This window comes from Penicillium alfredii, assembly GCF_028826965.1.
Source record: "Penicillium alfredii strain IBT 34128 chromosome Unknown utg000012l_segment0_segment0, whole genome shotgun sequence".
In the NCBI taxonomy this organism is placed as follows: domain Eukaryota; kingdom Fungi; phylum Ascomycota; class Eurotiomycetes; order Eurotiales; family Aspergillaceae; genus Penicillium; species Penicillium alfredii.
In genome coordinates, this window is record NW_026622709.1 from 1518313 (window position 1) to 1533897 (window position 15585).

Below are 15585 nucleotides of genomic sequence, written 5' to 3' on the forward strand. Positions count from 1 at the left end.
CTGGTTCATTGGGTGCATATCTTCTTCACGAACTGCTATTGATGCGCCGTTGATGGAGAACTGGGTCAAGCAGTGGAACTTTTAACGTGTTCCAAGAGTCCATCCCTTCTTGGTGCCAGTTTAATCATCTATATATTCTGTTTTGACATGGAAATATCAAACATATACTATGCAAAGTTCAGAACATGAAACATATGTCCCGCCATTCCTCATCGCCATCTGGTATATAATAGCACCCAGTATCCCTTGTGATTGAGTTGGCAATCCATGCCTGAAATGAAGACATGGAGTGGACTGAGATCCTAAAGCGGGTATATGAACTTGAGGTTTTCACGGTCCGTCTTGTCTATATCACGGTCCCCAATTTTGACAAGCTCGCTGCCCGTGTCTATTACCTCATTGTCATCGGATTGCGAGCCTTCTTCGGCAAGCAGCCGCTCCCGACGACGGTTCTCGTGCTGGAGGTAGAAACGGATGATAATGCACATCAACGGCGAGATAATCCAAAATGCTGTCATAAATGCCCATGGGAGCACGTAACGTGGCTTATATTTGGGTTCCCAAAATCTAGTTGGAATAGAATGTTAGATGGCTCTTGATAAAAGGAGGGAGGAAAGGGGAAGAACGGAAGGAATAGCGGCATGTTTACTCACTCCGGTGAAATCATATTGGCAGCTGACGCAGCCACAACGCATGAAGCCATCAGACACAGTTTCTTTGTATGACCAGTGGTTGTTGTACCAGCCCAGTTGAGACCGAGCAGGTATGAGGGCTTGAAGGTTGAGATTTGAGTACCCACTACCAGGGCGACCTTGTCGGACCAGGGAGCGGCAAGCTATTGGGATATTGAATTAGCACTTGCGCAATATATTCAATTATGATTACCCACTTCAATGATCCCTCCTATAACACATGGAATATACGAGATTGCGCACGTGTATCCTGTCCCAAGTCTAGTGCCATACAACATGGCGGCCGAGGCAAGGATCAAGATGAAACCCCACAGCGGTTTAACGATGTTGAATAGAGCACTCTCGGCGGGAGTGAAGCCAAAACCGACGACAATTAGGGGAAGCTGTTGCGAAGTGTTGTTGGGAAGCTCGTTGAAGAACAGGTGAATGCTGCATGATTTTAGCCACCGCTCAGTGTGTTATGACAGGGGAAGAGAATGTGAGGTGTCCGACACATACATAAATAGCCAACTCTTCAAGTCCGTGAAAGACTCGCGCACTTGGGACCATTTGAAATTCGAGTTCGACACTCCGGCATGCGTTTTGCGAATGATCTCAATCGTGTGGACTTTCTCTTCGGTTGACAGCCACCTGGCGTCAAGAGGAGAGTTTGGCAGGAATATGAGCAGAGGTACAAAGACGGCGAAGGTCAGCGCGGCACAGATGATGTGGAGCCATTTCCATGAGTTGATGCTCCCGGCCAGTATACCCGTTTCGTCGTCCAAGATGAGTTTGTAAGAGATCATCGTAAGAAGAACGTTGGCAAAGCTTCCGAATGCCCACCATAGGAGCTGCACCCAGGGGCTTTTCTTGGGCGGGAAGACTGCAGATCATGTTAGATATAGTCGAATGTATGGCGCAGGACCAGACGGGAAGACTCACAGGCTTGATGAACAACGACCGTCGAAGGAATAATCTGGCTCTCCGTCTGAATGTCTCTTAGCACGTTGTAGCTTCCACTCATATGTTCAGGCTTACCATTCCCAAAAGAAACCGCACGGCCATCATTTGTTTTCCCGTCTTGATTGCGCAATGACACCCCAGCAACAATGCCCATAGAAACAGTGAGCCTGTGATGAAGTACTTGTGGCCAACTCTTTGTGATATCCAAGCCCCGGGCCAGAGGGCAATGAGATAGCCGGCGTAGAAGAGGATAAACAGGTCGTTGTACTCATTTTTAGACATTTGCACATCTTTGAAAATTCCCATGGTACTGGCAGAGGAAAGCGTTGATTTATCGAGATGAATGAGAAACGAGATCCACCATGTCTGGCTCAGGAGACACCAGAAATTCTTGCGGACCAGCTTGCCCTACAAGATTGTATAGAGTCAGTAGTCTGAAAGAGGGCATTACTCAACACAACTCACCTCTGCCTCCGGAGTTAGTGGCCGGACTTTGTCCTTGTTGGTATTGTAGAAATACGTCGTGTCATCGGTGTCCTTCTCGTCGACGACCAACGGATCTTGCGAAGATTGGTTGGCCACTTGAGGCTGCGAACCGGACTCATACTTGACGTTGGAAGACACCCGGGCCGGGTTGGAGACATCAACACTCTTCTCGCCGGCCATGTTTGAAACAGAAAGGCTGGCTCGACCGCTCGCCAATCTTGTGAAGTGGACAACTTATAGTCTCGCGATCAACCACACAATAATATCCCCGGAGATGTCCGATGCAAGTCAAGAAAGCTTTTCTTCCAGGGTTCTCAGCGCAAGGCCCATGTCAGTGTTTTATTTTTGGTGTAAATATTGGACCACAGGCCTGTGCCTTTCTCGTTCGTCGACATCCCACTGGCTACATCCATGAAAGTCGTCGCCCTGTGCGCGGTACCTTGGGGGAAACCTCCTCTGCCAAGACACGGCTGCGTCGCAATCCGCGCTTGGCTCGGTGATGCCAAGGCTGCTTGGTTGCATTTGGGGGACCTTGGAAGTATACACCGGAGTAGATCACAGTTATGGAGCAGGGTCTCGAAGGATGCTCCGCGCAGGACGCCTGTTTCAAATTTGAGTAGAATATTTACCAGTGCAAGTTGGCTTGCGGTTATGGCATTCAAGGATTTACGCGCAGTCTTCTGCATCTATAACTACATAGTGCTGCGAAATATCTCGCGGTCCATTGGGGCCTTCTTCGAGGCCATTCCTCCGGGGACAGTCTGGTCGCCAGCGCCAAAAAGGGCGCATATACGAGGAGCTTTGCTCGCCATGTTCGAGGATATCGGCAGCGTGCTTGATCCAATGTCAGCGAGAACCAATGCAAAAAATTAATTAGAGTACCAACATGTCCAAGAACTGGCAGGAATTTGGCCCCGTGGCCACTGCCCCCTGTACAAACAAAGACTGAATTCTCTGCGTAGGTTGGGACGTAGTCAATCTGCCAGTAAATATTAGCACCGGGCACGATCCAGTCTAGCGGCCATACTACTCACCACAAAAGAGTTATCTAGTGAATCAGTGTACCAGCATAGCTTCGTCGAGTAAAATGGCAAGTCATCGAATTCGGGGAGGAAGATCGAGACGAACTGCTTGACAGCGTAGACCGCCGACTCCGGAAGTTCTGAGGACTCGTCAGGAGGGAGAGGCACCGACCATCTGCCGTCCTGCGTGAAAGGTGTTTTCTCCGGTGCGGGTTGGAAGTTGGTGAACTATACAACTGAAAGTCAGCTATGATCAAACAACAAAGATTTACACGTACCTTGATCCCGCGATATCCAATCTTCACCAAGCCCTCCGGGGTCCTGGGCAGAACGTAGATGCTACCCGTATCCTTGCCAGTGCTATCCCGAGGCACACTCTTCCAAGTCATAACGGGGAAGCGTTTTGGTGAATACTTTGCCCATAGGTCAGTATTATTTGGGTCGATCTTGAAAGTGGCAAGGCTGCCTGCGGACGACTCGAGGTGGTAGCTCAGTTCAGGAAGAACTTGCGTTGAAAAGGATCCGGCTTTAACTCAAATCAGTATCTCACAAATGCAAAGACATGTTTGTAGAATGATACTCACCGGCCACAACCACGACTTTGGCATCATGGATTTTGCCGTCTTTTGTTTTGACACCAATCACCTTTTCCTTCCCCGTGTCCACCTCACTTTTCACCTTTACAAGCGATTCAACCGTTCCCTTCCCAGGTCCGAAACGAAACTCCACACCTTTGGCTGCAGCAATCTGTTGATAGTGAGCGCATGCCGCACTGCACCGCACAAACCCCGCCAGCGAGTCCAGCACTGCCTCGTATGTCTTCGTAGGAGAAGTGTGCGGAATCTCAAAATCAAGTAGCTTGGTCTCCCAGCCCGACTGCGCAGCACGCTGTCGGTCTTCGGGGTTGCTCTTGACAAACTGGGTAGGTCGCAAGCCATCGCGCTGCATATTAGCGAGCGTCTCTCTTTCCAACGCTCCAATCTGGTCTGACGGCTGAACTCTCAGCATCCCACTCCCGACAAAGATTCTGCGATCATTTTCTTCGTCGCTCGGTTCAGCAAGCCCCCGTTTCTCGTCCTCGGCCAGCCAGGCACTGCGACTCTCCAGGGCGAGACGCTGATAGTGCAGCTTTGTTCCGTACGATGCGCGAAACTATGGCGTCTTCTCGTTAAACCAACCCTCAAACTGATGGTTGGGCACTTACTATCTTGTTGTGATCCACGGACGCAGCCTGCACGCCGTCGTCCCCTGGGTCATAACCGCTTTTGTCGTAATTGTTCTGATCGAAGACGGTGACTCGGTAATCTCGAGACACTGTCAGCAAGGACAAGCTCCTTTGAGTCTTGGACACATCTTACTTCGGTCGCGGAGGCCAATGGCCAGCGAAAGACCAAAGATACCGGCTACGGACTCAGTCAATTCCACACAAAAAGGCATGCAAAGTGCCAGAGATATCTCACCTCCAATTACCGCAACCGACTTGGGCTCGGTCATGACTGTCGCTCACCAGCTACGTGTGCTCGACAATGTTGCGATGGCCGATCGCCCCGCTTAAATAAACCCCCGCAGCCAAGCCAAGCCCGTCTACCAGGGTCCCTGAGAATACGCCGTGTCACCATATAGATGGCTCCCGCTGGCGATCGCCTTTGGATTATTGGGATATGCCAGGCTGGTTAGTAAAAAGCAGTGAGGATCATCCGCCAGGGAGACCGCAATCGAAAAGTTTCATTGAGTGCTCACCCCCATTTTTAAAAGGGCAGTGGCAAGAATAACATTCAATTCCAGTCACAGAGGATGACATATCGGAAAAAGGGCGCCATGAAAAGCTCGTTGCAGGCCATTGCAGCTGGAGGGGCAACTCGGCCTCGGTCGACATCCTTCGGCGCCGAGTCCGGCGCATCCAGCCCTAAAGTCAGCCGCTCGGCGCCGAAGTAGACAGGTCAACTGGTGAGTTCACAGCACGAGCGGACTTTCGACGAATTTATATACTGCTCAATTCAATATCACAAAATAAGGGACACATTATCTATGTGATGCCTTAATCTTTTCTGTGCGGCAACCATCGACATCATGGCCAACCCTCAGCCCACCGAAACATCTCACCAACATCCAAACAAGAACAACAATGCCTCGACAGACCAGGATGCAGCGCAGAAGACGAAATCAGAAGAGCACATCGTCACTGGCCTACGACTTGCCTTCATCATGGCAGCAATACTCAGCGCTATGTTCCTCGTGTCCTTGGTAAGTTATGAGATACACATGTAACCGTGCAACGTGCAACGACCCCTCAAGCTAACAGTTCCACACCAGGACCGCACCATAATTGCAACAGCAGTACCAGCCATCTCAGACCAATTCTACGCAATCGACGACATTGGCTGGTACGCCAGCGCATACCTCGTGACCAGCAGCGCGACCCAACTGCTCTGGGGCCACATCTACACCTTCTACTCAACCAAGACACTATTTCTGACCGCCGTGATTGTATTCGAGGCAGGCTCCGCACTGTGTGGTGGAGCACCCAGCTCCAACGCATTTATTGTTGGACGGGCCATCGCGGGGATTGGGTCGGCGGGCATCTTCAACGGAGCCACGGTCATCGTCTCGCAGATTCTGCCGCTGCATAAGCGACCAATGTTCATTGGGCTTATGGGCTCGACCTTTGGGGTTTCTTCGATTATTGGCCCTTTGCTCGGGGGTGCGTTTACGGACCGGGTTACTTGGCGCTGGTGCTTTTATATCAAGTGGGCTATCTATCCTGATCGGACAACGACTATGGTAATGCTAATCCTCCCATCTTCTAGTCTTCCTATTGGGTGTGTCAGTCTGATAGTCATTGTTCTATGTCTGCGCGCCCCGCCTCGCTCCACGACCGCAACCTTCAAGCGCCAGTTCATCCGACTGGACCCCCTTGGCACAATCCTATTCCTGCCCGGTGTGGTCTGCTTCCTTCTAGCACTGCAATGGGGTGGAGCCACCTATTCCTGGAGCAATAAGCGTATCATCGCTCTCCTAGTGCTCGCCGGGGTCCTACTGGTCGCCTTTGGTGCTGTCCAGAGCTGGCGCCGGGAAGACGCGACGATTCCACCACGGATCATCAAGCAGCGCAGCATTGCTGCCGGTGCCGTGTATACATCATGCCTCTCCGGGGCAATGATATCCATGCTATATACGCTGCCGCTGTGGTTCCAAGGCGTCAAGGGGACGAGTGCGGTGCAGTCGGGACTAGACAATATCCCAATGGTGTTGTCACTAGTGGTAGCAAGTATTCTATCCGGGGCGGCCATCACCCGACTAGGCCACTACGTGCCATTTATGTTCATGGCATCCACTCTCATGGCCACTGGCGCTGGTCTGATTACCACATTCACTGTCGATACGCGTCACCCAGCCTGGATCGGATACCAGGTGCTATTCGGGCTTGGGCTTGGGTGCGGCATGCAGCAACCGGCTATGGCAGCTCAGACTGTCCTGGATCAAGCGGATGTCTCGATCGGCATCGCTATCATGTTTCTCTTTCAGTCGCTCGGTGGTGCTATCTGGGTTTCTGTTAGCCAGAACCTTTTCACTAATTACCTCGCTTCGGCTCTGCCCGGTATCTCCGGTATTAACGTTGCTGCCGTTCTTAGTTCCGGGGCCACTCAATTGGCGCAGACTGTTCCGCCTGATAAGCTATCTGCAGTGCTGACAGTCTACAATGCGGCCCTCCATAGAGCTTTTATCCTGCCAGTGGCCCTCGCTTGTTTCATGGTGGTTCCCGCACTAGGAATGGAATGGCGCAATGTGAAGCGGGAGAGTGAGAAGAGGAAAGAGGAAGCCCGACAGAAGGACAATCATTCGGAGAAGACGGAGAAAAGGGAGATTTCCGATGTTTGAAACTGGCATGTACAAGGTTCATTGTCGCGGATAGTGTAGGGCTTGTATGCCCACCCGAAGTATATACTCCACTCGCTATTTCTTTTCACACGGGCTACTCAACCCTAATCGGGCAAGTTAATTGCCAGAGTTTATACTCCACCGGTTCTTATTTTCACATGTGCTCCAGTAGTTCGGATTCATTTCGTCGTGGCTGGTTTGTCTAGAGGCTGATTGCAACCTTCGGGACGCAAACCATGGTCTCCTTAAAACTACAGCTGTCAATCCTATTGTTTATTCTCCACCCATATATAGGTAGTGCCTTCTACAGAATATCCCTCAATCTAACCCGTCCCGTTTTAGTGAATAAACAAGTTCTCGAACTTCGGGAAAGTGGGTTACGGCCACGGTCACCGGCCGAGATGAAGATCGGCCCAACTCATGGACACCAGTGGTGCAGCAGTATGGCCTATAGCTTGTGTAAAGTACAGGATACCACTTTACCCTGACAGAATAGCTTCATCCGAGAAACAGACAAGCAATGCAAAAGAAGATCTTCACCACCTTCCTCCACTTCTACGAAATAACCCGCTCTGCTACTATCAGAGCCCGTAACGGATTCTGCATTGACGAAGGGTATAGTTACTTGCTCTGTTCGAGATATAAGCTCTTCTCTTATGTGATCACTAATGTGGTTGCATTAAAGCTATTGGAGGTGTCTTCGTGCCCTAAGTAGGAAGGTGGTTTGTTTTGGGTAGTTAAGATTCTCACCTCGATCATTTCTTTCCTACTTTTACTTTTCCATCCAGTTTACTGGTCTGGATGTATTAACATCTAGCTATTCGCTAGTAGATGCTCCTCATAACCACATGTAAAAGTTCCTTTTTTGATTGCATCCCAGCATTGCCTATCAAGCATCATGGCCAAGTTCCTCATTAACACTCTTCTACTCCGTTATCATCGTCATATGCTCTCCAGTTTCCTGACGGATAGTCCTCTTTTTTCAATTCGTCGAGTAAAAAGGAATTTCTCGACGCCACATTCACCGTGTCATCCGATGTCAATTTGTCTTTTGAACGGTCCCAAACCGTCCTGGGGCGGAACGTAATGGGCTTTTCCGGGCTTTCTTCATTGTCACTAATTGTGACAAGCTTCCCATCCTTATCTTTCTTGTACTCGAATGGATCGTATCGAATGATTTTCGAGACCATCCCACTTTCTCTTGTCAGGACAGGGTATTCGAATTTTCCCCATGTCCTTTCTGGGTTCCAGACGTGGTCATTCGGGGTGCATAGATAGACTACCCCAGCGCTAAGCTGGGCGAATGCAGTCGAAATTGCCTTTTCAAATGGCTCTTTGACCTGCCAACCCCATTCCTGTTTTATATCTTTGTATTTGGGGGCTTTCCAGTCTTTCTCTGCGGCGGTGGCATCTTTCTCTTCGGCTTTCAGGCTGGCTCCCGGCGACTTCTCGAATGGCCTGACGATGCCTGCGTATTTTGTCTCTCGCCATGTTTCGCTGATCACATCGCCAAAAGCAACAAGCTCCACTTCCTGGTTTGGACGGTGTTTGTCGCGAATGTTCTTCTTTGCCCATTTGAGACACATCTCGACGTCTTTCTGCCAGCCCTTGACACCACCTGGTAATCCCGTGTAGAACAAAGATGTTGCTCCCTTCTCCAATTTCCCATTTTCTCTAGACTTGTGGATCACCTTGTCAACACCAGGGACTATAGGGCTGGTGTCCGTCGTATCCCCGTCACTGGGGACAGTGGTATCTGATTTCCTTTTTTTGACCCGGGGACGGTGTCTTTCGTTGAGGACTTCAGGAGCGGGAGAGCTCTGCGGAATCGAAATTTCAGAGGGAATCGAACGTTCGGATGGAATTGAATGTTTGGGGATGTGTTGTATCGCAGGCGGAGATGCTGTCGATTCATGCTTCAATTTGATGGTATATAGCAGAAGGATCGTAACAACAAAGGCAGATGTTAGTGCTCGAAAGGAGCGGTTGCTTGAGATCTTGGTCATTTTGAATAACCATGCCACTATCGGAAGCAGCGAGAAAGAGGAGAAGAGAAGCGAAACGTAGATTAAAAGAGACCTGGGCTCTGAGAAAATTAATAGGTAGTTTATATTGTATTAGCTATAATCCCCCGTAAGCTGAGGCCTTTTCATTCGGTGGGTAACTATGAGTGCCCTGGACCGTACCCATATTTGGGGCGTTGGGTGCACATCCTTCGGCTCCTTCATTGATCTCACCCGCCCGAGCTTACAGAATGCTGTGCGCCCTGCAGAATTTTTTCCGTAAGCTCGAGCTGCTGTATATTATTGTTGAGTCGAATACAGAATCAGGCCATCTAAGATATTTTGCCGGCGGTGGACTACCCTATACCATGTTTGATAGATGGGGTGATCAGACCTGCAGATATTTCTTGGTCAACAATGATGTAAAAGTTTCAAGATACAATATAGGGTTTTTGTGCCTCATAACACGCCTATACTATAAAAACCCATCTTATCCTATTCATGCCACATAATGTGCTTTATATGGAACTCCGTGCTACCTTGCTCTAATAGGGGTCTATATACCTAACATGGTTAGGGCGCTAAGGATTAAGTATCGCCAGGGCGTAGTGGAGAGAAAGACTAAAATCATCATCATACTTATACATACACAAGGGCTTACGGCCGTGCTAGCGCCGCCCGTCACTCCTTAGTTGATCTGGGGCAGGAGGAAGTCCCTGCACGGGGTGAGAAATATGAACAAATGAGAGAGGGCAGATACTTTGGATGATTACCACGGCATAATATTTGCCTCATATTTTGTAGCTCGGGGAATATCATTCCTGTCAGCTGAGCGCCAGGGATCAGCAAGGGTTCCTCTTAAATAGGGGCGCTTACATGGAGGTAGGTGTAGTGCCCCGATCCAGTTCAATCAATTCCACAGAAAGCATTTCCCGCAAGCAAATGTACCCATTCTTGATTCAACGAGAGTGCGGCTTAGAAACCCATCAGGAAAAGTGCCAAACTCGTTGAGCCAAAGAGCTTGTCAAAATTTAAAAGGCCGGCCTCTTGACATATTTACAATAGCTAAGAAGGTCGCGACCGGGCACTTTATCAAGGAAGCAGGACATAATCTTAGTCTTGTTAAACAACGACAGTGCTGAATTTTCTGGACCAGGGAGATCATGCCTTCTGTACCGCCTCAAAGAATTCGACCCCTGCTAGAAGAGTTATGTATGGCATTATTATCTAGCAGAAGGGGCAGATACTTGTTCATTCTTTCCTTGTCAAGTCTTCTCGACAAAAATCCCGTAGATGGGCGAACCTGGATCTGGCAGTGTATACTGTGGCTTTTATAATAAAATTTTAGTATCTGATTATGGGAGTGTCTGGCGTGAGACTATATTTACCTTAGCCCTAAAGTGATAGGCCCTCAGTGTTGCATATAAGGTAGAGCTAAAGGACGATACTACCTTGGGCTGCAGCTAGGGTGCTGTATTGCATATAAGGGTTATATAGATATCGAGCAAATTAGATAGCATCGTATCCTTTTTCCCCAGCTCCCTATAGCCGCTTAGGTCTCTTGGTGTTCGTTTCTGAGGCGACTTCGCCCTATTCCGCTAGTTCAACCGCCAAGTCTAGGCCAACGTATACGCTAGAGGATATTCAGAAGTATTAGGGCTAGACCTCACAATATGCCATCACTAAAATTTCGAGACTAACCATTTCCAAGGCAAGTGTCAAGCATGCCTGCTGGATTTAGCGAATAGTCTTTGAACTCTTCGCAGTCTTGAATCTTATTTTTTTTTTCCGGGATACTAAGGTACACAGGCCGTGTCAGCCCAGTTTGAGATAATAAATCTAGGTCTGAGAGCTGTGCCGGGGGTCCTACGTGAGTTGATGCACTATAAGTCAATATACCCGGTCTAACAAGCGTCGATCTAGCCACTAGGCGCGAACCGACTTTAGCAACGATATGATTAAATTGGTATAATCGGGTACTCAGGACTACCGATACTCTAATATATCCACTAGTTCATTCACTAGCTATTATAAGGTATGCACAAGATTTCATTAGATAGGCAATTCTTAGCATCGAGACGCAGGAATCGGACTCCACTCTCGCTGATTCCCGACTATGACCACCCGACGCCGAGTGGGCCTAGTCAGAGCCCTCCTATTTCTGGGAAGTCGGTTAAGACTCAAAAGCGTCAAGGAAAGAGAAAACGTCGACCACATTCAACTCATGACGGCCATTCACTGGTGAGGTTGAAGCAGGAAAAGATGTCAACGTGGGAAGATGTCACAATTCATGAATCCACCTAACAGCCCACGGCCCTAGCTGTGTCTGCGCTCGATGGGTTCCATCGACTCCACAGGAGTGGCAGGCTCGTGAGAGATCTCGATGGTGGTTTCCTGGTACACGCCGTGGAAAGGGCTCAGCTCCATGTCGTTCTTGGGCACGATATCCTCGGTGGATCCGTCGAAGGGGCTGCGAGGAGCGTCGTTGCCGCCCTCGTGCATACTGTGGCGGAACCGAGAGCCCAGACGGGTTCCTATCCGGAGTGTGTTGCGAGATTTGGATTTGGAGACGGCGTTGGTAGAAATGTGCGTTTGCCAGTGAGAGTCGGTAATGTTGTAGTTGCGGTCGGTCGTGCTGTGTTCGGTATCGAGGAGCAGATGTCGTCGAGTCAGCGTGTACACCAGCACATCGACGGTGCCGGACAACGCCATCAGGGAGCCTGCGATGCCGAAGTAGGTCTTGCTGGGGGCCGCGCCTCGTGCTGTGGCCATGCGGCCGGCGGCGAGCGGCAGCGAGAGAACCAGGTACATCAAGGGGTAGATCACCATGTAGATGACCACGCGGTTCAGTCGGCGGAGACCCTCTTGGTGACCCTGGCGCAGCTTCTTTGCCTGATTCATCTTGCGTCGGAGGTGGAAAAACATGATGGTATAGAGAACGATAGTGCCGAATTCAGAGATGAAGATCCAGATATAGTGTCCCCAGAGACGTTCGTTCTCATGTTCAGGACTCAGCCAACACTGCGGGAGATATTCAATCAGCTTGACACAATCAGAACGCAAAAGAAACACATGGTACACATTCTATCGTACCCAGTTGGCCTCGGAGATAACAAAGACATCGCTGCCATAGAGTCCCACGGGAATGAATCCCAAGAGAAGAATAAACATCCACAGGCCAATGACACAATACACGAAAGTATGGAAAGGCAGCTGGCGACCACGAAGCACGACTGCACCTGTATGCAAGGCGATGGACAAGACGAACAAGCCGCTGCCAGGGTCTCCCGTCTGAATCCACCATCCCTGCAAGTAGCAGGCAGCTTCACCAAAATGCACCCCACCACGGGAAGCCCAGTACAGACTGATCATGAAGGCGATGGCCTGTTGCATATCGACGAGCAGCAGGTTATAGATGAGAACGACATATTGGTTCTGAGCAAGCGGGTTCTTGTAGTATCGTTGCCAGTAGACGAACCGATACGTAAGAAAAGAAAGCAAAGAGACAGTGGAAGCCAGAGAGAAAAGAGCGATCACACCCATGGCAATAAAGAGCGACCGGTCACTGCCCAGGAGGGGAGTTTCATCCCGAAACTCCCAGCGACGACCAAGGGAGCCATCACCGCCAGCGTACATCGAACGCAAGGCGTGAGTGAGCATGGCCATGAGGAGCAGTGTCACCAAAAAAAGAAGGACCGGAGTCAAGCGAATAATGGCACAGTCCTCGATATTAATGAGATCTGGGGCCAGCCCATTACCAAGGCTCTGGTCGCGTAACGGGCCTGCTGTGGCATCATTTTGCTCCACCATTTACTTGCCAAGGAACAAAAAAGCTTGTGGGACTTAGCATCTCAGGGACTATTACTGACTGGTATCGGAAAGAATCCATAGTTTGCGTATTGTGATAGTAGCAAGTCCGGGGGGAAGGACTATTTACTCTTTCAGGAAGATAGTCAACCGAGGCTCTGCTCTGTTTGGCCGGCATAGGTGGTTCCTGAGTGCCTCCCCCACTCCGTATTCAAGCACGCGGGTCAAGGAAGTTTGATGTTCCAAAGAATGCGACGCCGATCGATAGGGAAGCCAAAAAAAAGAGCAACCATTGACTCTTAATGCGAGGTCTGGCAACTCGGCAAGTCACCGTGTTTCCCAAAGGGTCGCTTATAGTATGAAAGTTCCGTGCTGCCAATGCCGCCATTGATGCACCAAGTGGGTTCGCTCGTGTTGGTTTCCGTAATAATAATGATATAGATCCACACAAATGGGCTTCGGAAGGATTGCAGGGTCAACGCTCAGACAGCGCCGAGATCGAAGGACCAGACCTCGGATCCTGGAGGCTGCTGTGCCGTGTGTCGATCCAACCAGATGCTAGAGCGACCTGCCGATCCCTCGACCAATAGGCATTTTGAATTTGACGTTATGCCGCTAGCTTTAGCTCGCTTGGTTGATCGTTTTCTATGCTGGCAGCAACTCATCCGAACTCACAGATTGCCCCGGATCTTCCCCCTCGAGGCCATTTTATATGCTACTAGCAGCAGTTGAACCCCACCTGCTGGAAGTTAAAATGCCTGGCTCATTTTTAGGGGGTTGAGGATTTTGCTTGCCCCTTCAGACAGGGGCTTGTCGTTCCAAATTGACTGTAGAGGGTGCACGGTCTTTGTGTTGGGGTAGAGCCGCGCAAGCATAATTCAAGACGAGATATTCTCCAAGATTACATTCGATCCTCTGATCCGATCGGCGCAAGGCCCAAGGACCATCGATTCATTAGTAGTTCTTTCAAAGAATGCAGAGCGATGTGGGGAAGCGGGTGGCAGTGAGCGTATCAAGAGACAAGTACGACGAATGCTCGAGAGGAGATCTGGAGATCCATCCATGGATGGGCCGATATGAATGACAGTTCAAGTACACTCAGCTGGTCTTAAACCACTTCTCGGGCCTTTTTTCTCAACAGTTGTCTCCGTGGCGCAATAGGTTAGCGCGTCTGACTGTTAATCAGGAGGTTGGAAGTTCGAGCCTTCCCGGGGACGCTTCTTTTTTCGTCATTTTTTCCTCTAGTCATTCATTCTTCATTGATTACTCGTCACTATCTTGATTTTTTTTTCTTATTAAAAAAAAAAAGTTATTTATTCTCCTATAATCTCTAAGTATCAATCGCACCCACCTGTCCAAGTCACGCTGCGTTCCTACAGTGATGTTCCATAAGTTTCGACAACGCCCCACATATCTACACCGCCTATACCGCCTACTAAATATATCAACCCCTGAATTAATATTATCCCCCTTTTTAGAGGCATGGCAGCAGTTAGAATTGAGGCATTTAGAGCATCTCTCAGAGAGTATGCCATATCGTGTTGAAGCTATTATTGAAGGCCAGGGTTGGTATACGCCTTATTAGTCAAATCCATTATTTTTTTCATGTTTTATTTATATTTTTGGACTGGCAGAATATTATATAATATAGGTGATGTGGGTCGGTGTTGTCGAAACTTATGGTACATCACTGTACATCCTAAAAATGCAACCTTGGATACGGCCGCCCACCGGCAAGCCCCAAACATATACTTAGCTCGTTCTGAGTCTAGTAGCAGTACGGTGGATCTACCTCTGATCTGGCAATGCAGCCCATGGGATTTTCGAGACCGCCGGATTGATCGTGTCTCACTCGGCATATGCACCCGGGATTCCCCCGCCTGGTCTGCGTCTTATTGCAGCGTCATCGCTGATGAGAGACAAACTTATTCGGGCAGCGTCAGTCTAAATGTCTAAGACTTTCACCGGATGCAGGACGCCTGAAGAGATCTCGAGGATTGGAATTGGCGGTGCTCAGTTGTAGTAGAGGGATGAAAGAGATATATATATCGAGGCATGAACCGCACTTTGAGGCAAAGATATCAACAAAAAACCCAGGCAATTCACTTCCAGATCTACGATTTGCAACCACTTTTGTTCCAAAAATGAAAGCTACCACTGCTCTGACCTGCGCTTTCCTCGCGGGCCTCCAGCTCGTCGGCGCCGTGCCCGCCCCAGCAGCCAACGCTGCGCAGCAGGTGTCTGTCTCCTACGACACCAACTACGATATCAAGGGAGCGTCTATCGATACCGTCGCCTGTGCCGATGGTGAGAACGGCCTCAAGGGTCGGGGCTATTCCACTCTTGGATCGCTGCCGAAGTTCCCGTTGATCGGTGGCGCCCTCACCATTCCGGGCACCAACAGCCCTAACTGCGGCAAATGTTACCAGTTGCACTACGCCAGCGGCACGGTCGACAAAACCATAAATGTGCTGGCTGTTGACACTGCCCCCGGTGGATTCAACATTGGTCTTGAGGCCATGAACCAGCTGACCGATGGCTCGGCGGAGCAATTGGGCCGGGTGGATGCTACCTATGTCGAGGTGGAGGAAAGTTTGTGTGGAATGTGAATTCGACAAGAGGGAGTTGGGAATTGGGAATAGTGGAATCGTGGAAAACGATCAGAAAGGGGTGATATGAGGGTGATTGGCGTGTATGCGGAAAGACGAAGAGCGGATGCGAGGGACCAGAATGTAATGAGAGAGAAGATAAATG

At 49.7% G+C, this 15585-nt stretch overlaps 6 protein-coding genes across 6 annotated transcripts; 2 read left to right on the forward strand and 4 right to left on the reverse strand.

Moving 5' to 3' along the window:
* Window positions 1-302: 302 nt before the first annotated feature.
* NUU61_010106 (putative allantoate permease of the major facilitator superfamily) lies at window positions 303-2300 on the reverse strand (the record flags this gene model as incomplete). Its single annotated transcript, XM_056660631.1, has 7 exons — window positions 303-567; window positions 654-835; window positions 890-1121; window positions 1191-1554; window positions 1614-1659; window positions 1710-2042; window positions 2100-2300. 7 exons carry the CDS (start codon window positions 2298-2300, stop codon window positions 303-305), a joined length of 1623 nt encoding a protein of 540 aa, XP_056507129.1.
* A 486-nt stretch (window positions 2301-2786) lies between these two features.
* NUU61_010107 (NAD(P)/FAD-dependent oxidoreductase) lies at window positions 2787-4636 on the reverse strand (the record flags this gene model as incomplete). The annotated part of the gene is made up of 8 exons (XM_056660632.1): window positions 2787-2954; window positions 3007-3099; window positions 3155-3370; window positions 3421-3668; window positions 3727-4294; window positions 4347-4456; window positions 4501-4545; window positions 4603-4636. The coding sequence occupies 8 exons, from the start codon at window positions 4634-4636 to the stop codon at window positions 2787-2789; spliced, it is 1482 nt and encodes a 493-aa protein (XP_056507130.1).
* Window positions 4637-5212: 576 nt separating this feature from the next.
* Window positions 5213-7021, forward strand: NUU61_010108 (MDR family MFS transporter; the record flags this gene model as incomplete). The annotated part of the gene is made up of 2 exons (XM_056660633.1): window positions 5213-5386; window positions 5456-7021. 2 exons carry the CDS (start codon window positions 5213-5215, stop codon window positions 7019-7021), a joined length of 1740 nt encoding a protein of 579 aa, XP_056507131.1.
* A 914-nt stretch (window positions 7022-7935) lies between these two features.
* NUU61_010109 (uncharacterized protein) lies at window positions 7936-9027 on the reverse strand (the record flags this gene model as incomplete). The annotated part of the gene is made up of 1 exon (XM_056660634.1): window positions 7936-9027. One exon carries the CDS (start codon window positions 9025-9027, stop codon window positions 7936-7938), a length of 1092 nt encoding a protein of 363 aa, XP_056507132.1.
* Window positions 9028-11340: 2313 nt separating this feature from the next.
* Window positions 11341-12834, reverse strand: gprD (the record flags this gene model as incomplete). The annotated part of the gene is made up of 2 exons (XM_056660635.1): window positions 11341-12066; window positions 12118-12834. 2 exons carry the CDS (start codon window positions 12832-12834, stop codon window positions 11341-11343), a joined length of 1443 nt encoding a protein of 480 aa, XP_056507133.1.
* A 2141-nt stretch (window positions 12835-14975) lies between these two features.
* aspf13 (allergenic cerato-platanin Asp F13) lies at window positions 14976-15440 on the forward strand (the record flags this gene model as incomplete). Its single annotated transcript, XM_056660636.1, has 1 exon — window positions 14976-15440. One exon carries the CDS (start codon window positions 14976-14978, stop codon window positions 15438-15440), a length of 465 nt encoding a protein of 154 aa, XP_056507134.1.
* Window positions 15441-15585: the final 145 nt, after the last annotated feature.